This window comes from Cyprinodon tularosa, unplaced genomic scaffold (genome assembly GCF_016077235.1).
Source record: "Cyprinodon tularosa strain WSP-4 unplaced genomic scaffold, ASM1607723v1 ctg45, whole genome shotgun sequence".
Taxonomy (NCBI): domain Eukaryota; kingdom Metazoa; phylum Chordata; class Actinopteri; order Cyprinodontiformes; family Cyprinodontidae; genus Cyprinodon; species Cyprinodon tularosa.
Window position 1 is genome coordinate 2,981,535 of NW_024039174.1, and position 25,277 is coordinate 3,006,811.

Sequence of the window (25,277 nt, forward strand, 5' to 3'; positions counted from 1 at the left end):
AATTGAACCTAATTGAACTCGACTCAAAAATGTCTTAATCGCGAAGGAAAACAAATGTCTTTACTCATATTATAGGAGTTTTTTTGCAGCTAGCTAACTCAAGTGGTAAGTCACCCGTCCTGCCTAGAGGCCTGGTTTTGTATCCCAGCTGGGGGGAATGAGCTTCCAGTGTGGGTCCTTAGGCAAAACCCTTCATGGGAGTGGTGGCCTTGTGATTAGGGCGTTGCTCTTCTGAGTTTGAGCCCCACACCCACAGACTGCCACTCTGGCTTCCTGAGCAAAAGACCCTTAACCTCACACTGCTCCTGTGTGCCGCACAATGGCAGCCCACTGCTTCCTAAGGGGATGGGTAAATGCAGTTTATATATTACAGCAACTCTGGAGAAACCTCTGCCTTAAGGTTATCTGTGGCTATATAACAGCCTGAGAGGATGCTCAGGCTTGTCTGTAACCCTCTTCATTTTATAAATGGGTTTTCTTTTGAAAACCTGTGTTTGCTTTATTTTTGTCTTTATGGACCCTGGATCCACCCTTGTGGAGATTCTGAGATAGAAATACTTCTCTTAATGCAAAAACTCTACAAAGTTTTGAATAAATGCAACTAAGTGTCTCCAAGAGGAACATGACACATAATTACAAATGAAATACATACATTTTATTTCTACAGTGATGCATGTCTTTATAGTTTTTTTTAAAATATAGTTCCCCAAAATATGTAAAAGTGTTATAAGGAAATTTTTACTTTTTCAAGGCTATTTGTTCAGTAGACAGAATGAGCGAGTATTACATCTAGACACATGGACAATCTGGCAGTAAGGAGAGGAAACAAAGAGGACTAAATACTTGCAGATTTAATCAGCACAATGAAACCCAGCTGTAGAAGATCAACAAAATCAATCCTGGCAGAATACATGATTGAACACTACGTGCAAATGCAAAAGTTTAGCAACATATGAAAATAGGAAATAAAGTTAAATAGAATTTAGAACATAGAGTAACAACAGAAACTAACTGAACACAGAACAGGAGTGAAATAAAAAACAAAAAACACCCAAAAAGTAAGATTTGTAACTGGAACATATTGATTGAACATGACCACATCAGAATCCAAAACACAATATTCAAGCCAGAACACAAAGTCCATAGACCATGACAATCCACAGCCTGCTTCATCAATTCATTCTGACAACAGGAACATTAGAAAAAAAAGTTTTTTATGGTGAGATTACAATAAGAAAAAAGAAATACTCTACTTAAGAAGGTTTGCATGTCTCTAAGCTCTTTCTGCTTATTTTTTCTTTTTGTTAGCCTGCTATATTTACATATTGGAACTTTCATTGTCTCAAGTGGTATTCGAGAAAGTTCTGTGGACCAGGGATGGTGGATTAAGGTAGGCCAAAATATACAGTTATTTTTGCTAAACAACACCAGCAGAAGCCCTGCTGCTTTCCATTTGCTTTGACAGACAGGCTCATGGAGAGAGCCACACAGCTTGCATGAAGTCTCAACATGAGGTCTCCAGCCTGGCTCTTTGAAGACCTTAATTCAGATCCTTAATCAAAATTGTGCCCACAGGTTTGCTACGGTGCTCTGGTAAACGCCAATAGAATCTTTAGTGTTTAAAGTCAACAAAAGGGAAATTTTTATGCATATTTAGGTTATAAACCTATTGTCAGGAAACCATGGCTGAATTGATCTCCCTGTATCCTTGCCACACATTCAGAAATTCTTTTTAAAATTGAGGCAGTGTTTTTATACATCTTCAGACTGATAACTAAATAACAAATAACATAATTTAGAGGCCTAGAGTCATAATGCTTTATATTGAATGCTGTTTTAAAAGGATTCCTACTATTTTACCCTTGTGCATTTTCTCATGTTACTCACAACCAACTGCACAGAGGATCGCCTTATTATACAATTGAAGTATAGTAGAACAATATATAGTAGAACTAAGATTTAAAGTATCTGTGAAGATTTTCCGTCATCCAGGTCATGGTCAAGCTTATAAAAATTCAGTCTAGGCAACTGGACGTGAAGTTTTCTAGAAGATGTTTCGCCTTTCATGCGAGAGGCTTCTTCAGTTCTAACTAGTGGTGGGGAGCATTGAGAGGTCAGATGGGGGGTGTTAATGGTCGTTAGGGGGTTCTGATGGGTCGTTAAATCCCTCCTCAGAGTTGTTTTGGTTATATGCCTCCTTGAGTTGGCCCTCTTGTGTTAAGCCATGTCCCTGTTTAGTGGTTGCTTGGTCTCTCCGATGTAAAGTTCTGTGCACTCTTCACTACACTGAAAGGCATAAACCACGTTGTCGGTCTTGTTTCTGAGTGTCTTGTCTTTGGGGTGAAACAGTTTTTGTCTCAGGGTGTTGTCAGGTTTGAAGTGCATAGGGATGCTGTAAGATTTAAGTTAGCTTAAGCCGGGCTTACACTGTGCGATTTTTTGCCCTTTTCCATTCGTGCAAGTATTTTCTGATCGGGCCGACTTTCAGCCTGATCGTGCGTTGTGCGCTGTGTAGTGTACAGGGGGTAACGACTAGCGATCACCACCTCCCGATCAGGAATCGTGAGGTCAGGAGAAAATCAAACATGTTTGATTTTCTGTCAGTCGTCGTTGACAAAGCGCTCAGTGCGCATGCGCAAACAAGGACTCTTCTTCTTCCTCTCAGATGAAAACACAGAAGCATGGCGGGAGTGCGAGTGAAATGGAGTTCTTTCTGTAAAATTGACAAACCGGAGTAGCCATATTTGCTCAGCCATGTCTTGGTCCAAATACGTCGCCACCTTTTCTTTTTAGGGCTTTCAACACAAAATTGCAAAATTGCCAAGGCAGCGCGTTTCACTCTAGGATAGATGAGTCCCAGTTGTGCCATCTCTCTCCGGGGCTGAGTCCGATGTGGTTTCTAGACGTGCAGTGTGAGCAGGTAGATTGGATCAGAGCGTCGTGCTGAACATGCATTGTGAGCTATGAACTGACACTGGACCTGCGGTTTTGTCATCCAGTGTGAGCTGCAGCTGTGTGCAACAACTGCAAAAATCGTACAGTGTATGCCTGGCTTCAGTTTTTCTCATTTGGGGAAACATTCTTTATCAATTCTTCCATGCATAATAGTTAAAACTGTGAGAGTAAATAGAAAGTGTCTTCTAACTGCAGTAAAACAAGTATTGTCGCACGGCTAATTGATTCTCATTTTGATCCTCTTAAACACATAAAGTTTAACGTATACTATTCTATTAAACCTCAGGATGGATGTTCAGAGTTGTCAGGCGTAAAGATGGAGCACCATTGTTTTGCAGGTTTCTGGTAGAACACATGAGTAATAGTTGTTCTGTCAACAGATTATCAAACGCTAGCTGTGGTTCACTGATTAATAATCTCCTGGACTGGCCTGGAAGTTAAGGTAGACAGCCATTTCAGGGAAGGTTTGTGGCTGTTTTACTTTTATGTGAACAGTACTTTGTGAGCTGTTGAAAGCTTGCTATGTTGTTAAATAATCTAAGCCTGATTCAGACATCTGGGTTGTCTGATGTGTTCTTTGGTTTTGGTGATGCAATTTGTTCACTTATGTTTCAACGGACCTTAGAGGACTTCACAGCTGCATTAGATTTAGATGAAATTACTCACAGAAGGAATATTTACTAATTAGGTGAGTTCAGAAGGTAAATGGTTGTGCTGAATTGTATTTTTTGGAGTCAGAATAAAAAAGAATATTTTAGTTTTCTTTATTGAAATAGAAATAAACCATCATGAACCTTGGATTTAAGATGTATGAACCACTTTGTAAAAGAGGATTTGGCTTCAAAACAATGTGGCGTTAATTATTTAATAATTTCTTCATTATTTACAGTATAAATCATTTGGACCTATAGTACTGGTACTTTACACTCATATTAGTATAAAGTACTCATACTTGAACTTGTAAAAACAACCCAATACTCTGAACCTCTATCATTCTATATTTTACATATCAAAATAATTAAGTTTATCCTAGCTGTAGCTATCAAGAAGCCCTTTCCTGTTGGAAAAAGCCCCCTCTACTGAAACCAAGCTGCACTGGATTCAAGGTAAAAGTCTGTATTTGTCAGGTTACCATCAAAACTTTTGACAATTTGACAAAGCTGTTTTTCGTTCAAACAGTACATACTGGTACAGACTTTCAACAATATAGCTCTGCAATGGGGTGTAACTACAACTCACTCAAACACACGCCTCTGTATCGAGTCATCCTGTCCTGCATTGCCCCGGCAGCACTGGCTTTGGCCATCACCATGTTAGCACCCTAAAGCAAGTGGCTCAAACTGGTGAAGCTCCAAAACGTGTCACTCAACCTCTGTCATCGACAGCAGGCATCCCCAACCTCGGTCCTCGAGGCCTGCTGTCCTGCAGGTTTATAGGTTTCATTGCTCCAGCACAGCTGATTTTAATTGAAAGCTGATTAACAGGCTTTTGGTCTACTGCAATCATTATAATCAGCTGTGCTAAAGCAGGGAAACCTCTAAAACCTGCAGGACAGCGGGCCTGGAGGACCGAGGTTGGGGATGCCTGATCTACAAGGTTTAAAAAAAAAATCCTTCATCTCAAAAGCTCTATCTGTTGTGCAACTACTGTCATATATTTGCTTACTGTCCATGCCTCAATAAGCTAACCCCCACACCATCCCCACTTTTAGCCCTGCCCCCCGAGGTTCTCTACTGACAACTTTAATGGCATTATTCAACGTTTTTGTAAGAGTGAGGTTATGGTTTTAAATGGGGGAGTTACAGTTGAAATGGTACTTTCTTCCTTTTCCCTGGATTACTCAGTTGATATTAGCAGGAATCAGTGGGGTCTTGTGTTTTTCCTCATTTAAAACACAGCATGTCTTTTAAGTAATTAAGCCATTAAATCTTTCTTTGAAGCGGTAGAAAACCCCAAGTCTAAGTGGATAGCTACCTCTGGCCAACAGATGGAGAGTGTGGCTGTACAGGTGTTTCTGCGGCTGTATGAATGTGAAAAAAATATCCTAGCTGGAAAAGAACACCATGCTCACTTGTTCAGGGAGACCCAGGTTAAGGGTTTGTTGGAACTTAGATGTGTGTGGTCTCATTGCTTGGCCATATGCAGGAAGTCCTTCAGGTATGTCCTAAGTAAATGTTCTTTTATGTTTCTCTGTCAAGAACTCAGTGCAGCACAAGCATGAGATCAGAGGAAAAACCCAGTTGGTAGTTAATGCTCATATGCTCTCTATCATAGCGTAAGGTCTCTACCATGCAAAGAAGATGTGGATGCTAGTAAAGTACGTTTGCTGGCAGATAGTTTAGTGACCTGGTATTATGGACAAACATGGCTTCAAAATTCCTAAATGTTGATTTACTTGTAGTTAGTTTTAAAGTTTTATTAAAAAATGACAATAGCTAATAAAAAGAAGTAGGATTTAAATTAGCAGATTACTTCTTCTGTTGTTCTGCTGTTCAAATGCCCAAGAGACTACAGTGTCGTAAACACTAGCCCAGCAGGATGGCGGTAGTGAAGGTCTCCTTGAAAGGTTCTGAGCCCAACTGGTTGGAAGTGCTTGTACGTGTGAGTCCCTTGACATGCCGCTGTGCATTTGTGTTCCTGGATCACAACTTGAAGTTTCTTAGGTAGAGGGAGATTTAATATGAGGATGACATTTCGCTGGCAATTGAGGAGCACTGCAATCATTTTTATGTTTGGGCTCTGTGTTTTTGATATCTCCTCTTGCTGTGCTTTCCCTGAGTTCCCAGCTGTTCTGATGGTGAGACTCAACTTGCTGATGCTTCTGGAGGTGCCTAAGCTTTCAGAAGCCAGCTCCTGTCATGACACAAATTTGTTCTTTTGAGCCAGGTACACTGCAGCTTCTGGCAGCACTGTAAAGGAAAGGTAGATGTGGAGGGAATGGAAAGAGAGCAGAATGAGGTAAGAATGAATAGACAGAGCTGGGGTGATAGAGGGCATTATGGTCATTGTTGTTCTTGCCAAGGATTTCCTACTATTTTTGAGACTACAGTGCTTTTGTATGTCAATGCATGTATCCCAGTTTATTGTCATTTTCAACATCTATGCAACATTTATTCTTAGTTTTAGTTCACCCAGAAATGTTCTACCCCATTCCCAAAAAAACTCAAATTGCCCCCCCACACCCCACATCCCTGTGCAGCTGCTATCACCGCTGCTCATTCAATGATTTATGTTACATTATGTAGACAGTCTTGCCTCTTGCTGTACAGTACTTAGAAGAGCAGAACACTTCTTGACTCCTCTAAACATGCTTCTTTTCCTTGTGACCAAATAGCTTAATCTATAACTTATCTAATAAACTTAAGACTTAATTTAAATTGCATTTCTAATGTCTATGTTAATAGATATACGTTTTAGTATAGCTGTTGAGGTCTCACTGTCAAAGCGGGTCTGCTGTTTATGTAAACACTACTGAGCTGGTATTCCAGTAGCTTCCGTGTCATGCTAGGCTTTAGGGTGTTTGGTCCCTGAGTTGTTCCTAAACATCCTGACTGGGTTCCTTTCATCTGGCAGGGACATTTTCGGTCAGTTTGTTCCAAGAATTTCAAAGAGTGGTAAGATATCCTGCCAAAATTAGGCTGAAAGCTTGATAATGGCTACAATTACATTAACATGATTCCCATTTCTTATGGATATTTAACCAAATATTAGCCGTCAAATATATAAATATTCCAGCCTATATGTATAATTTAGATCTTGGTAGGGGTAACAAGAATCCACAACAATGAAAATTTGTTTACAAAGCTTTTGTTTATGAAGATGCATGTTAGATATTGAAGACGAGCTAATAAAAGGAGCCATTGCAAGAATGACGACTGTACAAAACTTATCTGAACTGTAGTAAACAAGTAATCTTCTGTTTCTACTTATTATCAATACCTATTTTTGTGTTTCCCTTACGTGGCATTTCTCCATGCTCTGTAACAGATAAAAAAGTTAATCTTAGAACTTATCATGAAGATGTTTTTCTTTTGTATTAGACTTTGTACAGGAGATGACAAAGCATTTCGCCTGAATAACAAACAGAACAGCTTTATATATTTTTTAGAAAAAAACAATGCAAAAAATTGTATTAAAGCTTTTAATCTAAATTTGAATATATTCTATATTAGAGCTGACATTTGTCTGCATGCATTAGTTTATTATAGCGTATTTTAGATGCAAGTAAAATCCACATGAACCTATATTTTTAAATATTTAACCATGGGGTTGTTTGTGATTCTTTGTTTTTTTTTGGGGGGGGGGGTTTAATGGTACCTTACATTACTATTGTTTGAAAAGAACAACTCCTGAAGGTTTGTGTAGCGGCTGTACTTTCACTGACATTTTTTAAAAATTATATTCATAGCTAAGCCTTTCACTTAACTCATGTGAACCTATTTATTTTGTGACTTTGACAACATTCTTCCTTTGAGGCATCCTTTCAGTCTCAGAAGCTTAAGAGTCAAGTCTTCGGCGGTCAGCTCCCTGTCCTTTGTAAATATGCGGCTCGCAGTGATGGATTCTGCACACAGACTCAGTTAAGCTCTGATTCAGTTGTGTTGTGAGAGCAGGGGTTCCCTAAAGCATCTTAAATCTAAAAACCTTATTTATACAGGCCAAATGCCAGAGAAAGTGTATTCTTATTTACTGTATGCACCGGGGAATAGATCGCATTTAAAGAAGGGTTGCACATGAAACTCTTGGTTGCTGAGAAACATCTTTAGGCTAATTTAAAAGGTAAAACTGAAGTTCATTTTCAGTGTTTGGGAGGAAGAGGTTTGATTCTTATTTTAATTATTCAACCCTTTCCCATGCAAACTAACTTTTCTAGAAACAAAGTTAATAGAAAACTAAAAGAAGTCAACAAAGAGTCAGTTCATAACCATATTGTTCCTTCCCGGTAAATTTTGGAGTTTTAAAGTAGCACTTTAAGAGTGCATTTGGTTCCATTCGGAATTAGTGTTAAGTTAGAACTCTAGGTAGTGTATATTTTACTCTAGGTGTTGTTGTAATAACTCTCAAAGAGTTATTTAGACACTGCATATTTAACACTGTGGTATTTACTATGTCGAAACACTCCCAGGTACCATATTACAGTAAGCTGGGTGATATTAGAATGATAACTTAAAATAAAAGTCCTTGTATTATGATATACAGGGTTCAAATCACTGAAAGTTTTCAAAGCTATACTGAAATTTGGCTGATATGTTGATTTCTATCCCTTGCTCTTAAGACTTTCATCAACTCAGACTCACCCTGTGTGTACTTGCAGAGTGTCTAGGTTCAGGATTCCCAAACACCAGGTCTGTCAAACAGGGGGATTGGTGCAACGTCTCAGTGGCTCAATTTGATAGATTGCTCTATTTGTTCATATCTCCCCTGCATTAAAGGAATAGTACACCCAAAACATGATTAGCCTTCATTTTCTACTCACCCCCATGCTGAACAACACTCTGGAGTACTTTTTTGATATCTCAAATGCATCTGGAGATCTGGGAGGCTTCTTGCTGTCTGCTGACATTCAGATAATGGAGGTCTATTATGCCCGAGGCAGAAAGGTCCATAAAAGTCCACAAAAAACGTGTCAATATTCCTCCATACTGCTCGTCCAATGTATTCCAAGTGTCCTGAGTGGGTAGCGTCCATAATTTACTCGAAACGAAGTCATTTAGAATGTTTTTAGAGCATAAACAGTAGTGTATAGGATTTCCTAAAAGCGCGTTCACGACGCTACGGAAACCACGGCAGACCAAACCAGACGAAAGTGCGCATTCAGCTCGGCAAAGAACTCATGCTCTTCCTCAACACTGAAGTCCTCAGACATTTTTCTTTTGTTGGTTCTTTCTTTGCACAGGTAAACAGCACATTTCTTCTTCTACGCTTGTATTATCGGCAGAGCAGACGCTGAATGCGCACTTCATCTGGTTTGGTCTGCCGTGGTTTCCGTAGCGTCGTGAACGCGCTTTCAGGAAATCCTATACACTACTGTTTATGCTCTAAAAACATTCTAAATGACTTCGTTTCGAGTAAATTATGGACGCTACCCACTCAGGACACTTGGAATACATTGGACGAGCATTATGGAGAAATATTGACACGTTTTTTTGTGGACTTTTATGGACCTTTCTGCCTCGGGCGCCATGGACCTCCATTATTTGAATGTCAGCAGACAGCAAGAAGCCTCCCAGATCTCCAGATGCATTTGAGATATCAAAAAAGTACTCCAGAGTGTTGTTCAGCATGGGGCTGAGTAGAAAATGAAGGCTAATCATGTTTTGGGTGTACTATTCCTTTAAGGGGAGATATGAACGTTGCCTCCTCTAATCTGGAATAAAAACTAAAGAAAATGGAGTGGGCTTAGCAAACAGGCAAAAAATAAAGAAGATATAGGTGCAGCATTTAAAAAAATAGAAACGACATTTCACTTGAGTTTCCTGTGTAGGATTTGCTTCATTGTATATTATCTTTGTGACCATGAAAGAGCCTTTTGGCTTTTACTTTTGCTCTGATTCCAAATTAATCTAGTTGGCAGTTGCTGCCTGACAAGACAAAAAATATTAATTTAGAAATGACAAAAGTAAACAATACGGTAATTAATTTAACACATTTCATGTTTTCCTTGACAGCCATTTGTTTTTACTCTTGGTCAATTCTTTTAGCTTGCATATTAGGGCTGAAACAATTAATCGGAATAATTGTGAATAATCGATTTTTGAAATAATCAACTGATTTAGTAATCAAGTAATCGTTAAATTAAAAATAATCAGCAGATTAATCGATTCACAAAATAATCATTAGTTACAGCACTATTCCATATAAAGTTTTTTAGAAGTCTGAAAAAAAACGTGATTTCCAACATTATGCATATATTGAGCCTCTATGTTTTTCACTGTCACCTTATATCAACTTTACAACCATACACCAAAAAACGTGCTAGGTGCAGCTACAGCTTCAGCTTTTATGGACTAATTAACACAATGATTCATACATTCAACTTTTTTTTTTTACTTTTAAGCAACTTGACCTTGTGCTGCTCTGACACATCAGCCATGTGCATTAACACTCCTCCATTAAGCCGAATAGTTGTTTTTTTAGCATATGGTACTCTCTAGACATTCATGGGAGACTCAGCTAAAAGCCTGATATGTCAGGTATGCAGAAACTGGGTCATTGGTGAGACCCTTTGCAGGAATCTCAGAGCAAGTTTAGAGCCTAATGGTGATAGGTGCAAAAGCTTTCCAGCTATGAAAGCAAAGAAGAAAAATGGCATATGACATCACTCGGCAAAAGGAAAAACAAATTCAGGCTTTCACATCAAAGTGCCACTAGGGTAATTTATCACTGACAGGAAGAGAAGGATGTGGGAACAGTGGGCAATGGAGAGGAGATGGCAATGGTGTGAAAAAAGCTGGCCCACTCATAACATTTCTGATTTGAAGTTATGCTGTGAACAGAGATGGATGCTGATGGATTGAAATAAACTATCATCTTATATAATTCGCCTGTGCATGTGACATAATTTCCTAAAGGCCTAATTTTGTCCCACTAAGTAAAAATTTATTATATGCCATCCAGTTTTGTGGAATGTGCATCTTTGGTTATGGGTTTGACTCAATCTATAGTGGAAGATATACAGTACAATAATAAATAAATTGTCTGCCATTATTTTTGAAAACTAGAGATGCTCAGAAAGAACTTTAATGTCTGGATTAAGAAAACACAGTAAATAATAACAAAAGATATATTTTTATACTCTCTGGATGAACTGAAATGTTTTTGTTTTAACATTATTGGCTCGACCAGACTTAGAGAGACAGTATCTAGGTGTTTACTGAATAATATTTTTGAAATAGTTTTTTTTTTTTTTTTTTTTGACGGTTTACAAATAATGTATTTCGAGTAGAAAGTTCCTGCAGAGTTTCTGTGGATGTGACTGCAGTGAGTCCATGTTGAATGGGTCCAATGTAGCAAACAATCAAAGCATTATATTCAAGATGTATTTTGTGGGTCCTTAGAAGCGACCAGCATGCAGGAACAACTCAGACACCAATGGGAACTCAACGTAAGGTGGGAAAAAGTGAAAAGAACAAGTGAGCTATGAGAACGAGCACAAGAGAGCTGCAGTTCTGTGTTTTGGCCATGTGGCAGTATCATAGAAAACTCTATGATGTCTCTTCAAATAAAAATGACTTAAATGAAAATCTACAAAGATTGTCTCCAGGTTACCGATCAGACATATTTGAATAAATTAAAGTTAATGAAAAAGATGGATTGTAGTAATTTTTTTATTTGTTTGATGGATTACTGATGAGCAGTTTATTTTCAATCAGTTCAATTCTTAATGTTATTTATCTACACAGTTAATTCCAAATAAATTACTGCTGTGTCTAACCTCATATTTATAACACAAAAACTTACAGTAACTGCTATGTGTTAGATTGCTGAATTATTCGTTTATTGTCTTTACCCACAGATAACCTTTGACAACCTTTTAGATTAGTTTTTATTTTAGTAAGAAAAAGGTTTGAATTAGAAAGCATTCATTGTTACACAACGATGTTGTGCAGAGGGTAAAGAACCTTTTCAGCAGGATATCTGACACCTGATGAATCTGATGGTGTCAGTATTAAAACCTGATACTTTAGGTTATTTAAAAAACTAATAAAGGGAAATGTCAAGAAATTAAAAGTAACTTAAAAAAAACAAAACAAATAAAAAACAGCAGGATTTGGAAGACAATAACAATACAGGCCATTTAAAGAAATTGTTTTATTAATAAAAGAGAAGCACTTCTGTCTGGTTTTATGGTCTGGACCACATGCAGACTTTTTTTAAATTTGATGTTGATCACTGGTTCATTTGATTTTACATTTACAACTTGCAAAAAGTACAATAAGGAATCAAATAAAACAAAACAGGTAAGTCTGCCTTTAAGCTGGTTCAAATATTCCTCCCAAAAGTCTTTTGTAATCTGAATACATCCTTAAAGCTGCAGTCTGTAACATTGAGAAGAGAGCAGACTTCGACTGAAAATTTGAAGAAAAACAGGTTTCACGCCGCTCCCCCACCCTCTCTGCTTCACTCATGCCCCACCTCCAAGCCCCACCCCTCTCACAGCACCTGCGCAGCTACCGCATGCGACCAGAAGCGTCCAAGCAGCGTACGCGGCATGGAGTGTGAACCGGTAAGAGCGATAACACTCACCTCCAAGCAGCTAGATATAAGATGCTGGTTATACCGAAGTTTGCCGTGTAAGCAGTTGTCGGCAGGGGCAGTAAGGGCAGTTTCTCTCTCGCTGGTGGCTGTCGCTCCGCCATGACTTCCACGCGCGTCCTCCTGACTGCGGCAGCCGGGCGCTGCGGCAGGTTAAGCAGTGAGGGGGGGGGGAGCTGTGATTGACACTCCATCAGACGCTCCTCTGGCTGTGATTGGTTGTTTTGACTCGTCCCGAATTATTCTTTCCAGATAGCAATACAGGCAGTAGGCGGGACCAATTGAAGCAGTTTTTTTCACAGGTTACAGATCACATGTACTGCTGTCTGGGCATAGGGACAGTTTTAGCCAATATGACAAAAAAGTGATTTTTAAAAACTTACAGACTTCAGCTTTAAAGTGACCCTGCTAATGAATCACTTCTGGTTTGGTTAAAATAACTGCCTCGCAGATCTGACGCCTCGAAACATGGAGTCTAGGCAGAAGTTCAGCTGAATAAACTGATTGCTCACCTTCAGCTGCCTAGAACACTGCCAATCAGCTTTGAACCACACTTCCACGAAAGCCAATCAGCATCCAAAGTTCATCTTAAAAGTCCTCCGATCCGCAGCTCGTCTGCTACCTAGTGTGTAGATAAAACTTGATCAAAGTTTAATTATTTCGGGACTCTTACTGCATTCCGTGTCTCATTTCAACTGATCCAACAGAAAACCTTTCCTCTCCACTGTCGCTTCATGCTTGCTCATCATGGACAGGCTCTCTAAGCCTGTGTTATCCAAACTGGACTTCCATCTTCCAGGTCCTTGAGTGAAGCTCTAGTATCAGTACATGCAGTCCACTGGAACACCCCATAAAGCTTAGCATACCATCTCTCTAACCAGCAGTCTACAGACTGATTAACTTCATCTATCTCCACTCCACCACCAGTTTCAGGCCTGGGGGGGAAACAGCCCTATTCTTTGCTCCTGTTGCATATCTAACAAAATTCAGTGCTATGTTTCCTGCTGAGGTCTGAGCGCCAAAGACCAAGTAATTGTATCAATACATTTCTTCTAATTGTCCTTTCTATCCATGTGAGTTTTTCAGATTAAAATGTTCTTTACTAAATCTACGTAAAAATTCCACATTGCAGTTTCATTGGAGCATTTCAAATTGGTCCATATCACTCACAAATACTCTAGATGTGTTCTGATATATATTTTTTTCTGTAGGGCTTATATGAGTGTGAAAGAACTAAAGGATGAGTTAAACCTGAGCGGCAGCGACACACTCAATGTGTTTTTTGCCAGCAACTCTGTACGAGAAGACCTGGCAGGAGCAGCAACTTGGCCATGGGCAAAGGAGGCCCTCACACACCAAGGTCAGTTTTATCAATAAAACGAAATATAGAGCTGATTATGATATCATTCCCATTTATGGACTTTGTCTTTAGTTCTATAACATTTTTTCTTAGTCGTTTTCCATTATTAATAAGCTTTAGATTTTCAGCTATTGCTTAGTTTTTTGACTAATTTCTTTGTATCACTTTCTTTTAGTCAAACAATAAACATTTTCCTTTCCCCTCCAATCTTTTACAGGCAGCATTGAAATAGATGAGAGCAACAAGTATTGACATATATAGAGGGGAATTTATCTCCACTCTGAAGTCTTAGGGAAATCATTTTAAGATGGGACCCCATTAAAGTGTTGTCATATTTTATTGAACAATAAACTGACAAGCACAACTTTATTCTCCCTGGTTGCATTAACAATACAACACACAAAGGGGAATTGATTTAGTAGGTCATTTAAATTTAGGTTAAAACTTTAGTTTCAAGTATTTGCATTTCTGTTGCAAAAAATGAAAGATAAAAACTTTCTGTTATGGCTTTAATCAGCGCTTGCTATGAAAAAAATCTTAGTGGTGATGCAACAGAGTATCAAACAATCATCTGATTGGTATTTTGATTGAAAACTTACCGAGTGACCTACAGTAACTGGCTCAGGTGATATTCAGGTGTAGAACAAATAATTTCACTTTAACCTTGTTATTTTAAAGAGTTTGATTGTTTTAAGCTACAGCAATATCAACAAAAGAATCAAAACAAACATATAGACCTGACCTACCTGACAGATAAAACAAAGGATATGAAAATAGCTCTTATATTTAGGTCACACTTAAATGGGCGTCCATTTAAGACCCACAGTGCTTTGTGATTGTACTCCTACCCTGTTAAAAAGTTGAAAACTCAAACTTGAATGTTCTTTATTAAGATTTTATTTGAAAGTCCAACACAAATTAGTAAAGAAATGCACTGTAAATATATATAATATGTATGCTAAACAACCTGACCAACCTAATAATATCAGATGTCCAATAACATTTCCTTCAGAAGCCTCACCTGACATCACTGTTCATGATATTTTTAGCTGAGCTAAACAACTTTCCCTCTCAGACATGTACAGTACTGCCTTGTAGGGGGCGATAACGCACTGGTTTCTATACTTTCTATTCAGGGAAGAGGCAGAGGAGAAGAATAGAACAAATAAAGTCAACTCTCACTAGAATATCATATCCACATTGTTAAAACCACAGATTTTACCTCTGCTGTAGCTTTTAAAGGTTTCCTGTTTCATCTTCTGCTCATGATCTGATCTATCATTCTCTTCATCTACTACAATGTCAATAAACAATGTAGTAAATAAAATAAATGTATTTGAAATGTCATGTTTGTAAGTGTTTTATACTGAATGTAAGAAAATTTGTAAACAGTTGAGACTGTCTTGTTTGTTTTGGTTCGTCACAGTTAGAAGATCATCTCATTCTCACCCATTTTTTATTTATACGAAACCTTGATATATTTAAGGCTTACAAAAAACACTCTGAATGAGTTCCAGTATCACAAACTATTTATTTATTTATTAAGATGCTGCATGCTTGACTTAATAAATCCTTTTATTTCTATTTAGTTTTATTTCATGTACAGTCAGATTATATTTTAAACATACTGTTGTTCTCATGCATTGCATAGGTGGGATGGTCCTCAACCCATCCTACTTTGGTACTACGGGCCACCAGAACACAATGATCCATGAGATGGGGCACATATTTGGACTGTACCATGTCTTTAAAGGGGTGAATGAGAGGGAATCCTGTGATGACCCGTGTCAGGTAGGACATGCTTCTGTCTCTGAGGACGCTGTTGATACAGTTTTCATGCACATTGTATGTTGTCCTTCCTTCCTTCCTTCCTTCCTTCCTTCCTTCCTTCCTTCCTTCCTTCCTTCCTTCCTTCCTTCCTTCCTTCCTTCCTTCCTTCCTTCCTTCCTTCCTTCCTTCCTTCCTTCCTTCCTTCCTTCCTTCTGATTTTTGTAATTTGTCAATTTAAAGTATCTTAGAAATGGTCAAAAAAAGATTGAGAGCTGTAAAGTTTGGGATTTAGACATGAAAAAGATGTACTTTCTATCTTTTTTTTTTTTTACAATAAAAAAAAAAACTGAAATCCCTCCATCAACCATTATCTAATTAGGTTAAAACCCAAGTAAGACTAAGGTCTCTCTTACAAGATTATCCTGGCCTAGAAGTTAACAGCAAGCACTCTAGAAACACAAATCACTCAAAATAAAAATAAAATTTTAAATCTAATGTGCAGCTTTCCATAAACATTAATTCTGAATAAGCAGTACAGTTGAAAATAAAGTGCATAAACTGTCAACAATATTGACAATCATTAAATGTTAACCTTAGTGTATCGTGTGTTTTCCTAGGAAACAACCCCATCAATGGAGACAGGAGATCTGTGTGCTGACACAGCACCAACCATCAAATCTAAAGCCTGCCAGGACCCCGAAGCGTATAACGACTCCTGTGGATTCACTATCTACCGTAACACGCCATACCGCAATTACATGAGTTACACAGGTATATAAAGAACATCTTAATCTTTCTATAGGAAGAAGGCAAATTATTGTTCAAAACAAAATGTACTGTATATACATGTATGTAATGCTTAGGTCATTTTTGCACAATATATCTTACCTGTGGCCTATTATTATTTAGATTTTCAAAAACACTTTTTTTTCTTTTTTTGTTTATCACATCTCATTAGATGACAACTGTACAAACCACTTTACACCCAATCAAGTTGCCAGGATGCATTGTTATCTTGACTTGGTCTACCAGAAGTGGCTGACAGAAAGTCACCCTGCCCCTGTTCCACTTCCCCCGATAGTCACTGGACAAAGTACTAACTCTGTTTCCATATATTGGCTCCCACCCATGAGAGGGTCCCTTTTTCGAAGGTATGTGGACCTTATATTACCTCACGTGTTATCATTTCTAAATCAGCCTACTGTAATTCTCTTTTTTCTTTTCTTTTTCTTTTCTCATGTATACTGTGAAATATCTCCCCACGGAAATGTGCTATATAAATGCCTTACTGTAGTACTTGAGGTACCGGTAAATAAAGAGGAAATGGTGCGCAAATAGATAAGTGTTGAAATGTCTTCAAACCAACTCTATTAAAAGATGCCTACTATCTTTTTCTTTACTGTCTGACCATAAATCAAACCAACATATACTTGTCTGACATCGCCTAGGATTATATTATTTCTTTTTGATAAATCCAAGAAAGATTAGATCAGTAAGAAGTTTACTCAAGTACATAAGGATTACTATACATTACATTATGAAAGAGGCTCAATTTCCTGATGGTATTTGAAGTTCTTTAATTAAATCTTCCAGCCTTTAGATTATATATTTCTCCGTTTAACCTTCACATTAAAACAGACTCTAAACTACCCATCACCTTCTAATGACTATATTGTATTCTTAGTCTTGTCAGGAATATTAATGGATGGCCTAATTATACTTGTGTATCTTAGTTCCCCATTTGATGTGTCTGGCATTGACTGTGGAGACTGCGAGAAAGACGGTGTTTTCCACCAGTATGCCTTTCAGGCTTCCTCACCCCGTATCTGTGACACATCAGGCTACTGGACACCCGAAGAGGCAGTAGGTCAGTCAAAATGATTTGTTTCTGCTATGTTTGTCATGAATGAGTCTTTATGTCTTTCTAATTCATAGCCCTGTAGTTAGTAATAAAGGTTAATAGCACTTTTCACTTCATGGTTGAATTATAAACAATACTGGGGATGAAAAATCACCAGAGCTTCATCAAAACAGATTGTATTTCCATATCTCCTCAATCAAACATGTAGTGCTGAAAGGAAAGTTTGTGTTGGTAATGAGGCTTATGCTTGTTTTTATTCATGTTTCCCTGTCAAAACTGTAGCTGACCAAGGTAAACACTTTCTCTCATGTAGTTCTCATTACAGGTAGGTATTAAAAAGCCAGGAATGTGGCAGTTCCAGTTAAAGCTCTGTTTCAGTCTTGTGTTTCTCTAGCGCAGGTCAACTTTTCCTCACATTCACACACGCTTATACAATCACAAGCAGTCGAGTCCTTGTAAATTCTAGGTGCGTGCAAGGCTAATAGCTCCTGGAAGAGGAAAAAGCATAAAATCATTAAATGATAATAACACTCTGTAACAGACCTCTCTCTGTGTCTGTCTTGATTTGGCGAAAATAAGAACAAGGATTCTTAAGTGTACAGTGCTTTTCAAGGGGTTCCATATTCACTAAACCCTTTCTCATTTCATCATGTTAAATATACAAACTTCAAGGTTTGTTTGTATTTATTTTTTTAAGCTTTGCGTGATAGAACAACATGAAAAAAAGCATAAATGTGGAGTTCTAACTGAAAATATTAATATTTGGCTTCCTTTACTCTGATTCTCAACAACATTCCCCCCACATTCTCAACATTTAAAGGTCATCTGTTAGAAAATGTGCACTGCAAATTACCCAGAGCACATCATTTTCAATGGTGACAGCATGATGCTGGACAACCTTCAATTTACAGCCAGAGATACAATACAAAGGTTTAGACTGAAGCATATCATGGTTTAGAATGGCCCAACAAAGTCCAGACCCAGAAGAGATTAAGAATTTGTGAATTAATTATCAAAACTAATATTCATCCAGTCCAAATGATCCTATTCTTTTTACTATGATAAATGGGAAAAACTGTAGTTACTGTATTTGAAAATCCAATGGCAACATACCTGAAAAGCTGTAAGTGAGGTGAGAGGTGTATTTCTGAGGTACGAATGCCTTTGCGAGCCATTGTAGGGTTTTAATTGGGCTAGTGTTGTCCCTGTTGTAAACCCAAACATGTTTCCTGTACTTTTGAACAGCACACTTACCAATTATAATATTTTTGAAGAGGTATGGTTTCTTAAGACAAGTCAAATTGGGTGAGAGCAAGAAAGGAAATAAAATAAACAAGACACAAGGAGGAAATCTCAGAGAGGGAACACTGGAAATGAGCTCAACCAAAAAAACTGAAAGTAAAAACACAATAAGACTTTTCTTCTCTTCCATGGAAACTCTACCCAAATATGTGGAAATCCTCTGCTGGAATTTATGCTTTGAAAACAAGCGGCAAAGAGAAGCAGGGGGATTACAGCTACCTCTTTCGCTGCGGGATCATAATGATGATAAAGAGTCAATTACAGTCTTACACTAAACAGAGGTATGCACCTAACTGGAGACAGCCAGTCTGTTAGGTTTCCTCACTTCCATCCCGCTGTGTCCCATAAAGACAGTGTCATCTAAAGTATCTGCTGAGTTGCCCAGTATGACCTTCAGCCAGAGGCAGGGAAAGGAAATTTTAACAATTCAGTCATCTCAAAAGATGATCCTGGCCAATTGTTGTGTGCTTTCTCGGCTCATTTGAGTCAAATTTAAGAGCTTGTTTCAAGTAGATATTTCCTCTTTGAGGCAGCAGAAGGTTTCATGCAGTAATTGAGGTTCCAACCGCCCCGCAGTTTGAAATAAATCTGTTTAAAGGCGATAGATAGAAGTCTCATTCATCTTGGCCATTAGGTGGCGTTCCAGTGCTCACGCCGCTTTTGTTCCATACTGTTTGCCAGCCGGTTGCCAGGTCTGCTGTGGTCAAACATTGAGCCTACCCATTCAGAAGAAAAGCGGCAATGTATGTATGTGTACTCAGCCCCTTTGCTTTCAGAAGTCAGTACCAGCGCTCAAAATTTCAGAGATTTTATTTTTTATCTTTATAAGTTGTGTATTAAAAAACAATAGAAAATTACCAAACTTTTTTTTGTGTGTGTTGAACCCGAGAAAAATAACAGAGAATGAGCAGTTTTTTAGCTATATCAAGGAGTTGGTTGGATTTGGCAACGCCTGAGCTCCATCTCTCTTGACTTCAGCCTAATTTTCTTATTGGCGCAGAATTATTCCTTATTAAAGTCTACATAGTAACCAGAAGTAAATATTTGAATATTTTGGACCCATTATTTATATACTGTTTTTTCAGTAAAGGCAATACTTTTGTTCTTCACCAATATAGATTTTAAGAGAATGTGTTATTATTTTATTTATTTTTAAAAGCGATTAAAGATAAAAGCATGATGAAAGCAGGTAGTAAAAGAAAACAGTTGTAACACAATCTTAAACTAACGATTCTTCAGTTAACAGCTTAACTTTAACATTAAAAGGCAGTTCTGAACAAATGCACTTTTACAGACTCCTCAAAGTTTGTTCCAGATAAGTGGAGCATAGGAACTAAATGCCGTACATCCTTGCTATCCTAGAGCCAGGCCTGTTTTTTGAACTCTAGCTCCGGAGGCTCATTAAGGCTCAGCCCAAAGAAACTATAAGAAGTCCCCTAGATGTGAACCTACCATCTGACTACTAACTGGCTTTACCTAAGAAATGCAAATGAGCAAATGCCAAGACCCTAATAGGACAGTTGGCAGGAGTAACAGGAAAACTAATCAAATCCAATTGATAATCACCAAAATATTTGGTTTAAATCAGTGCACCTGTTATAAAAGCCAGATATAAATTTTCATATATTTTGTTCCTAACATATTAATAGTCAACTGAATGGTGTGGGTTATACGCACCATTAACTAAGTATGTACAGCCCTGGGGGAGGGGTGGCCTAGTGGTTAGGGAATAAAGCTTGGAACCCTGAGAGACTGAGTTCGAGCCCCACTCCCACAGGCTGCCACTCTCGGTCTCTAAGCAAGACCCTTGACCCCACACTGCTCCCTGGGCGCCGCACAATTGTAGCCCACTAAGGGGATGGGTTAAATGCAGGGGTAAATTTCTCCAATAAGAGATCAATAAAGTGAAATTATTGCAAATTTATGGATGATAGTTCCAGATGTTTGGAATTTTTGCAGAGGTGAGGTATAATTTTGAGATCCGCTTGAGCTTGGGAAGAAATTAAGCTGCTGTTTGGCTTGATGTTTTAAGCTTCATTCCAAGCAGCTGTTTAAAAATAAATGTTTAAGGTTGTAATGTTTTGACTGAAAGAGTCAATCCTATTTAAGGTTAGCATTTTTTAGATGCTGATTTGGTTTCTAAGCAATAAAATATTGTGTTAGTCTTTAAGCTTGATTATGCATTCACATCTTAAAAATGTAATGTACAAAAACAAAAAACTTAATTGCTTATTCACAATGCCAAAATGTCCATAAATAGTTGCCTATAGATTTTGCAATAAAAGGTTGCCCCCCCCCCCCCCCCCCATTCTTTCAAGTATGAACCTTTTAATTTATTTATTTTTTGTGTAAACTATTAAAATTTTTTTTATTTTAATCAGATGTTCCAACAAAAACACCACTTCTCACAGTTTTTTGTTGCTCTGAACAAGCTTTATTTGTGTTCTACCCAAGGGCCGCCTGATGTGGAACAAGCTTGTGAACACAGTTTGCAGGCCTGGAGTCCTGAGCTCATTCTCTATGACACCAACGTGACATCACCATGCCCCGAAACAGAGGGCTGCACCCTAACTCTACACTTCCTGCACCCTGTCATTCCACACAGACTCACACTTTGGGTAACCTATATCTCTGCAAGTAAGTATCAGCAGAAAGCCAACATGTGGCTTTGTGCTGCATAACTAGTGACTACTTACAAATGTATTATATATAAATGAGAATTTGAAAAAGATGTACAGCTCATTAAAACCTTCTCAGATGAATCATGACAGTTAAAAGGTATTTTATTTAAATAGGTGCTTAAAGGTATAGTGGATATTGTGAATTTTTGAAAAGACCCACCCTCTCCAAAAACGCCCATAAAACAACCCTATACCTGCTCCCGAGAGGGAACGCCTATTAAACGCGTGCGAGAGCATGCACAAGCCCTTTTCTCTTTGTGTAGGCTCTGTTTAAAAGTTACTGTTAGCATTGATCATACAAGATTACTTTAAAAAAGAAGATTTGCAATTTTTCCACCATATCAGACTCACCACCAGTAAGTGAAAATAGGGATGAGCACGTAGGACATCCTTGTGTAAACATAACACCAGAATGATTGACAATTAGAAGGACCACTTATTTTGATGATCCACCCAGAAAAAGAACATCCTCAACTATACCTTTAAGGCATTTTCTGTGAAGTTAAGAATACTGACTGATCTTAATAATCTCAATGTTTTCAGTACTCTGTTGTCATATTACCAACATATAAACACAATGTATTACAGCAGCAGTGGAGCTTTTAAGTTTTAACGTATTTTTGGTCTAAGATTTAAGCAATGTAAACCTCCTTCAAAATGTTGGGTAAATAAGATGTTATAAACTAAATCTTAAATGTTAAATTGAAAATAATGTAGTAGATCACCAAATTTATTTATAACCTAAAATATCATTAAATGGTCTCTTCTTAAAAACATTTTTCTTATATTTGTATTACGTAAATGTTTTGTTTAAAGTTTAAGGAGTCCTTGCCTGGAAATCTAACATTTCTATGTTAATAACTTGTGTGTTGCTGTTTGGCTTCAGTAAAAATACAAAGAATACAAAGAAGGATTTTAGGCCTTCACTTGAATTAATATAATTCATGGAATGGTGTTAACATTAGCCCATTAGTGCTTTCATCAGCATTGCACCAAAAAGGCTTATTCTAACAATCAAGTAGTCGCCAGTCTATCAGCATTACTGATGTGTAACTTTTTACCTATGAAGAAACTGGGTAAAAAATGGTAAACAAACCATGACTAACTGCTAATATTGCTAACTATACATTCACATGAACACACAGTTAAAATTCTCATGCGTATCCATGTGAGGAAAAAAATAAAAGCGTCACGAAAAGGGTCAAAATGCGCTCTGTTTATTTTTTTTCTCCTAAAATTATTAAACAGGAAAGCAATTTCAGATGGATTAAATATGTAAAATACCAGGTTATGGTTTCTTTAAACAAGATATTAACATTTCCATTTAGGTCAGGAAAACCCATAGGGTGTCATGAGGTATTCTATATTTTTTAATGTAACTGAATACAATACAATTGACGTCAAAAATAGGTTATGAATCCTTAAGAAAAAAGTGAATAACACAATATTACATGCATATATATATATATATATATATATATATATATATATATATATATATATATATATATATATATATATATATATATATATATATATATATATATATATATATATATATATATATATATATATATTTACTCTAGTAACTCAGATGACAGATATTCATAAAATGGTACTTTTTAATCTTACTGAAGAACACTTAATCCCACCTAACATACATATTTGTACCCTCTTCTCTTCACCTGTCCCAGACAACCCTGCTATAGCCGATGTTGAGCTGATTACTGATGCTGGGAACAGCATTAACCTTGGGCCACAGCATGTCTACTGTGACATACCCCTGACGTTGCGGCTCGAAACCAACAACATGGCAATATCTGCTATTAAACTCTGCACCTTTGATGAGAAAATGGAGATCGACGCAGCCATGTTGTCTTCAGGCCCAGGCAGCCCTCTTTGTTCCGGTTGCCAACCTGTGCTGTACCGAGTTCAGCGTCAGCCAGCATTTACCAGCAAATCCCCTCCGCCTCAGATGGAGCAAACGTTCACCGACAGGTAAAGGCTCAATGTTGGCTCATCCAGAAGACCTGATGTTTTCTTAAAGGATATAAGCCCCCAAATGCTAGCCTTTATTAATAAAGCCAATAGTGGGTAAAACCAAATCCATGTGAAATGAATTAGGAGGTGCAGTTGGGCATGGGAAAGTGGTATGACATCAACCAGAAATATGGCGCCTTGCAAAAGTATTTTTAGACCTTTTTCACATTCTTTAAGCTTTTAACTATAGATTTAAATATAATGTATTGGCCTTTATGGTTTACCTTAACAAAAGTGAATTGTGAATTGGAAAAGAATGCATAGTTATTAAAATCTCCTGAGAATAAATCTGAAAATTGTGCCATGCATTTATATTCAGTAAGTTGTACAACCACGTTTTCATGCCAAAGTTTCTGTATATGAAGAGAAATGCAGGTCCAAAAGTCATGAGTAAAGTCAGCGTGACCTGTCAAATTTTACTTTATGATAAAATGTCAAACCTTTTTGAACTCAAATTCCTGTAATTGAGACTACTGACATAAAAAACATTAGTCCACCAACAGCTGAATCTGTAATATAAACCAATGTTATTTTGGGACAGTTTTGGATGTCAGACCGTATCTGCTGTAGTAACTTGAGCTCTACAGCTCAGAATTTGGCCAAGCATTTAAAACAAAAGTAAGCCTGTAGTAATTAAGAAGATAAAAACATAAAAATAAAAAAAAGAAACAGAGTCCAGCCCTGTATAGCTGTGTTTAGCAATTAATATATCCTTATTTACTGGTGCCTTTCAAAAACATTTAGTTTTATTAAACCTTTTATATTGTCTTATCTTACATCCTTAAAATTGAATAATTTCGACAAAGTAGTGCATTAGTGTGAGCTAAAAGGGCAATTATTTGTGGTTTCCAAAATATTTTTATCCTAAATACTGCAAAGAGTGGTGTGGTATTGTATTCAGCTCTATTTATTCAGGAAGGTCAGTTTTTTTTGTTTTTTTTTCTACCTAACTACTGCTTTGAGCTTCTCAACAACATTCTCCCAGATCTGTCTGCTGTGCTTTTTGACCTCATGATCCTGTTTGTTCTCTAACGAAATCAAACAAATCTCCTGGATCTTTGCAGAAAACCTGTATTTCTAAACAGATCAAATTACACTCTGCACCCTCTATTAAAAGGTCTAGTAATGAGGTTGATTCTAAACAGGGTCGCATTGGATTTTATTTAGGGGCAACAAAACAAAGGGGTCTGAATTCAAATATCATTGTTGGTCCTCATGATGGGTGTGAGCTTTTTTGTATCTATGTCAATCAATCCCAGGTTTGTGTCTGTAGGTTGTGATAATTTGAAAAAGGTCAGGGGGTTTGAATACTTTTACCCTACTCAAAATAATAAAAGAATGGATCTTGAGTTAAACTTTGGCTAAAATACTTGTTCTTGCAAAAGATAAGTGCTGCGCTTAAAAGGAATAGCAAAAATGCTCTGTCTTTTGTAGCCAGTTATTTTTTTCTTTCTATTAGCTATGAATTATTAGCCATAATGTGAAAGCAGTACCAGCACATAATGTCATGGACACATTATAGTCGAACATATAAATTAGCTCACAGGAAAAGAGAACAGACAAAGATATGGCCATAAGCAAATTCCACAGCATGTCTCAGTGTATGTGTCCTCAGATTTACTAATCTGCAGACATGTCTTTTAAAAGTGTTTGGGTCTGGTTCTGTTTAAGAGGCTCAGAACACAACTGTTTCCAACAAGGGGATGCCGTGTGTAGCTGATCCAAATCTTTTTCAACAGCCATATACTTAATCAAAAGCTTGCCGGAGTTTCGGGCTGACTTGAATCCGTTTGTATCCTGTCTCATATTGCGGGGTGTCCAAATGATTACTGTAGTCCAACTATAACCACCACAAACTTTTCTTTTTTTATATAGGAAAGACCCTTCTCCCAAAATATCTGACATGTCTGTGCTGTAATTGTTTTTGTACATTTAGAGCTGGTTTGTGTGTGTGAGGATACGGCAGCTGTATCATATGATTGCAGATAAATGGATTTAAAATTGTGTGTTCTGGATTTCGGAGAAGCTGTCACTATTTTAAAGGGAAGGCGAG

General features: G+C 37.5%; 1 protein-coding gene across 1 annotated transcript in view; it reads left to right on the plus strand.

Moving 5' to 3' along the window:
* Positions 1-25,277, plus strand: part of pappa2 (pappalysin 2) — a 90,371-nt gene that overhangs the window by 9,237 nt on the left and 55,857 nt on the right. Inside the window, exons 5-11 of the mRNA XM_038300496.1 lie at positions 13,422-13,570; positions 15,222-15,361; positions 15,958-16,111; positions 16,299-16,491; positions 17,074-17,207; positions 20,958-21,140; positions 22,879-23,182. Coding sequence (XP_038156424.1) covers positions 13,422-13,570; positions 15,222-15,361; positions 15,958-16,111; positions 16,299-16,491; positions 17,074-17,207; positions 20,958-21,140; positions 22,879-23,182 — 1,257 coding nt within the window. The remainder of the gene's footprint in view (positions 1-13,421; positions 13,571-15,221; positions 15,362-15,957; positions 16,112-16,298; positions 16,492-17,073; positions 17,208-20,957; positions 21,141-22,878; positions 23,183-25,277) is intronic.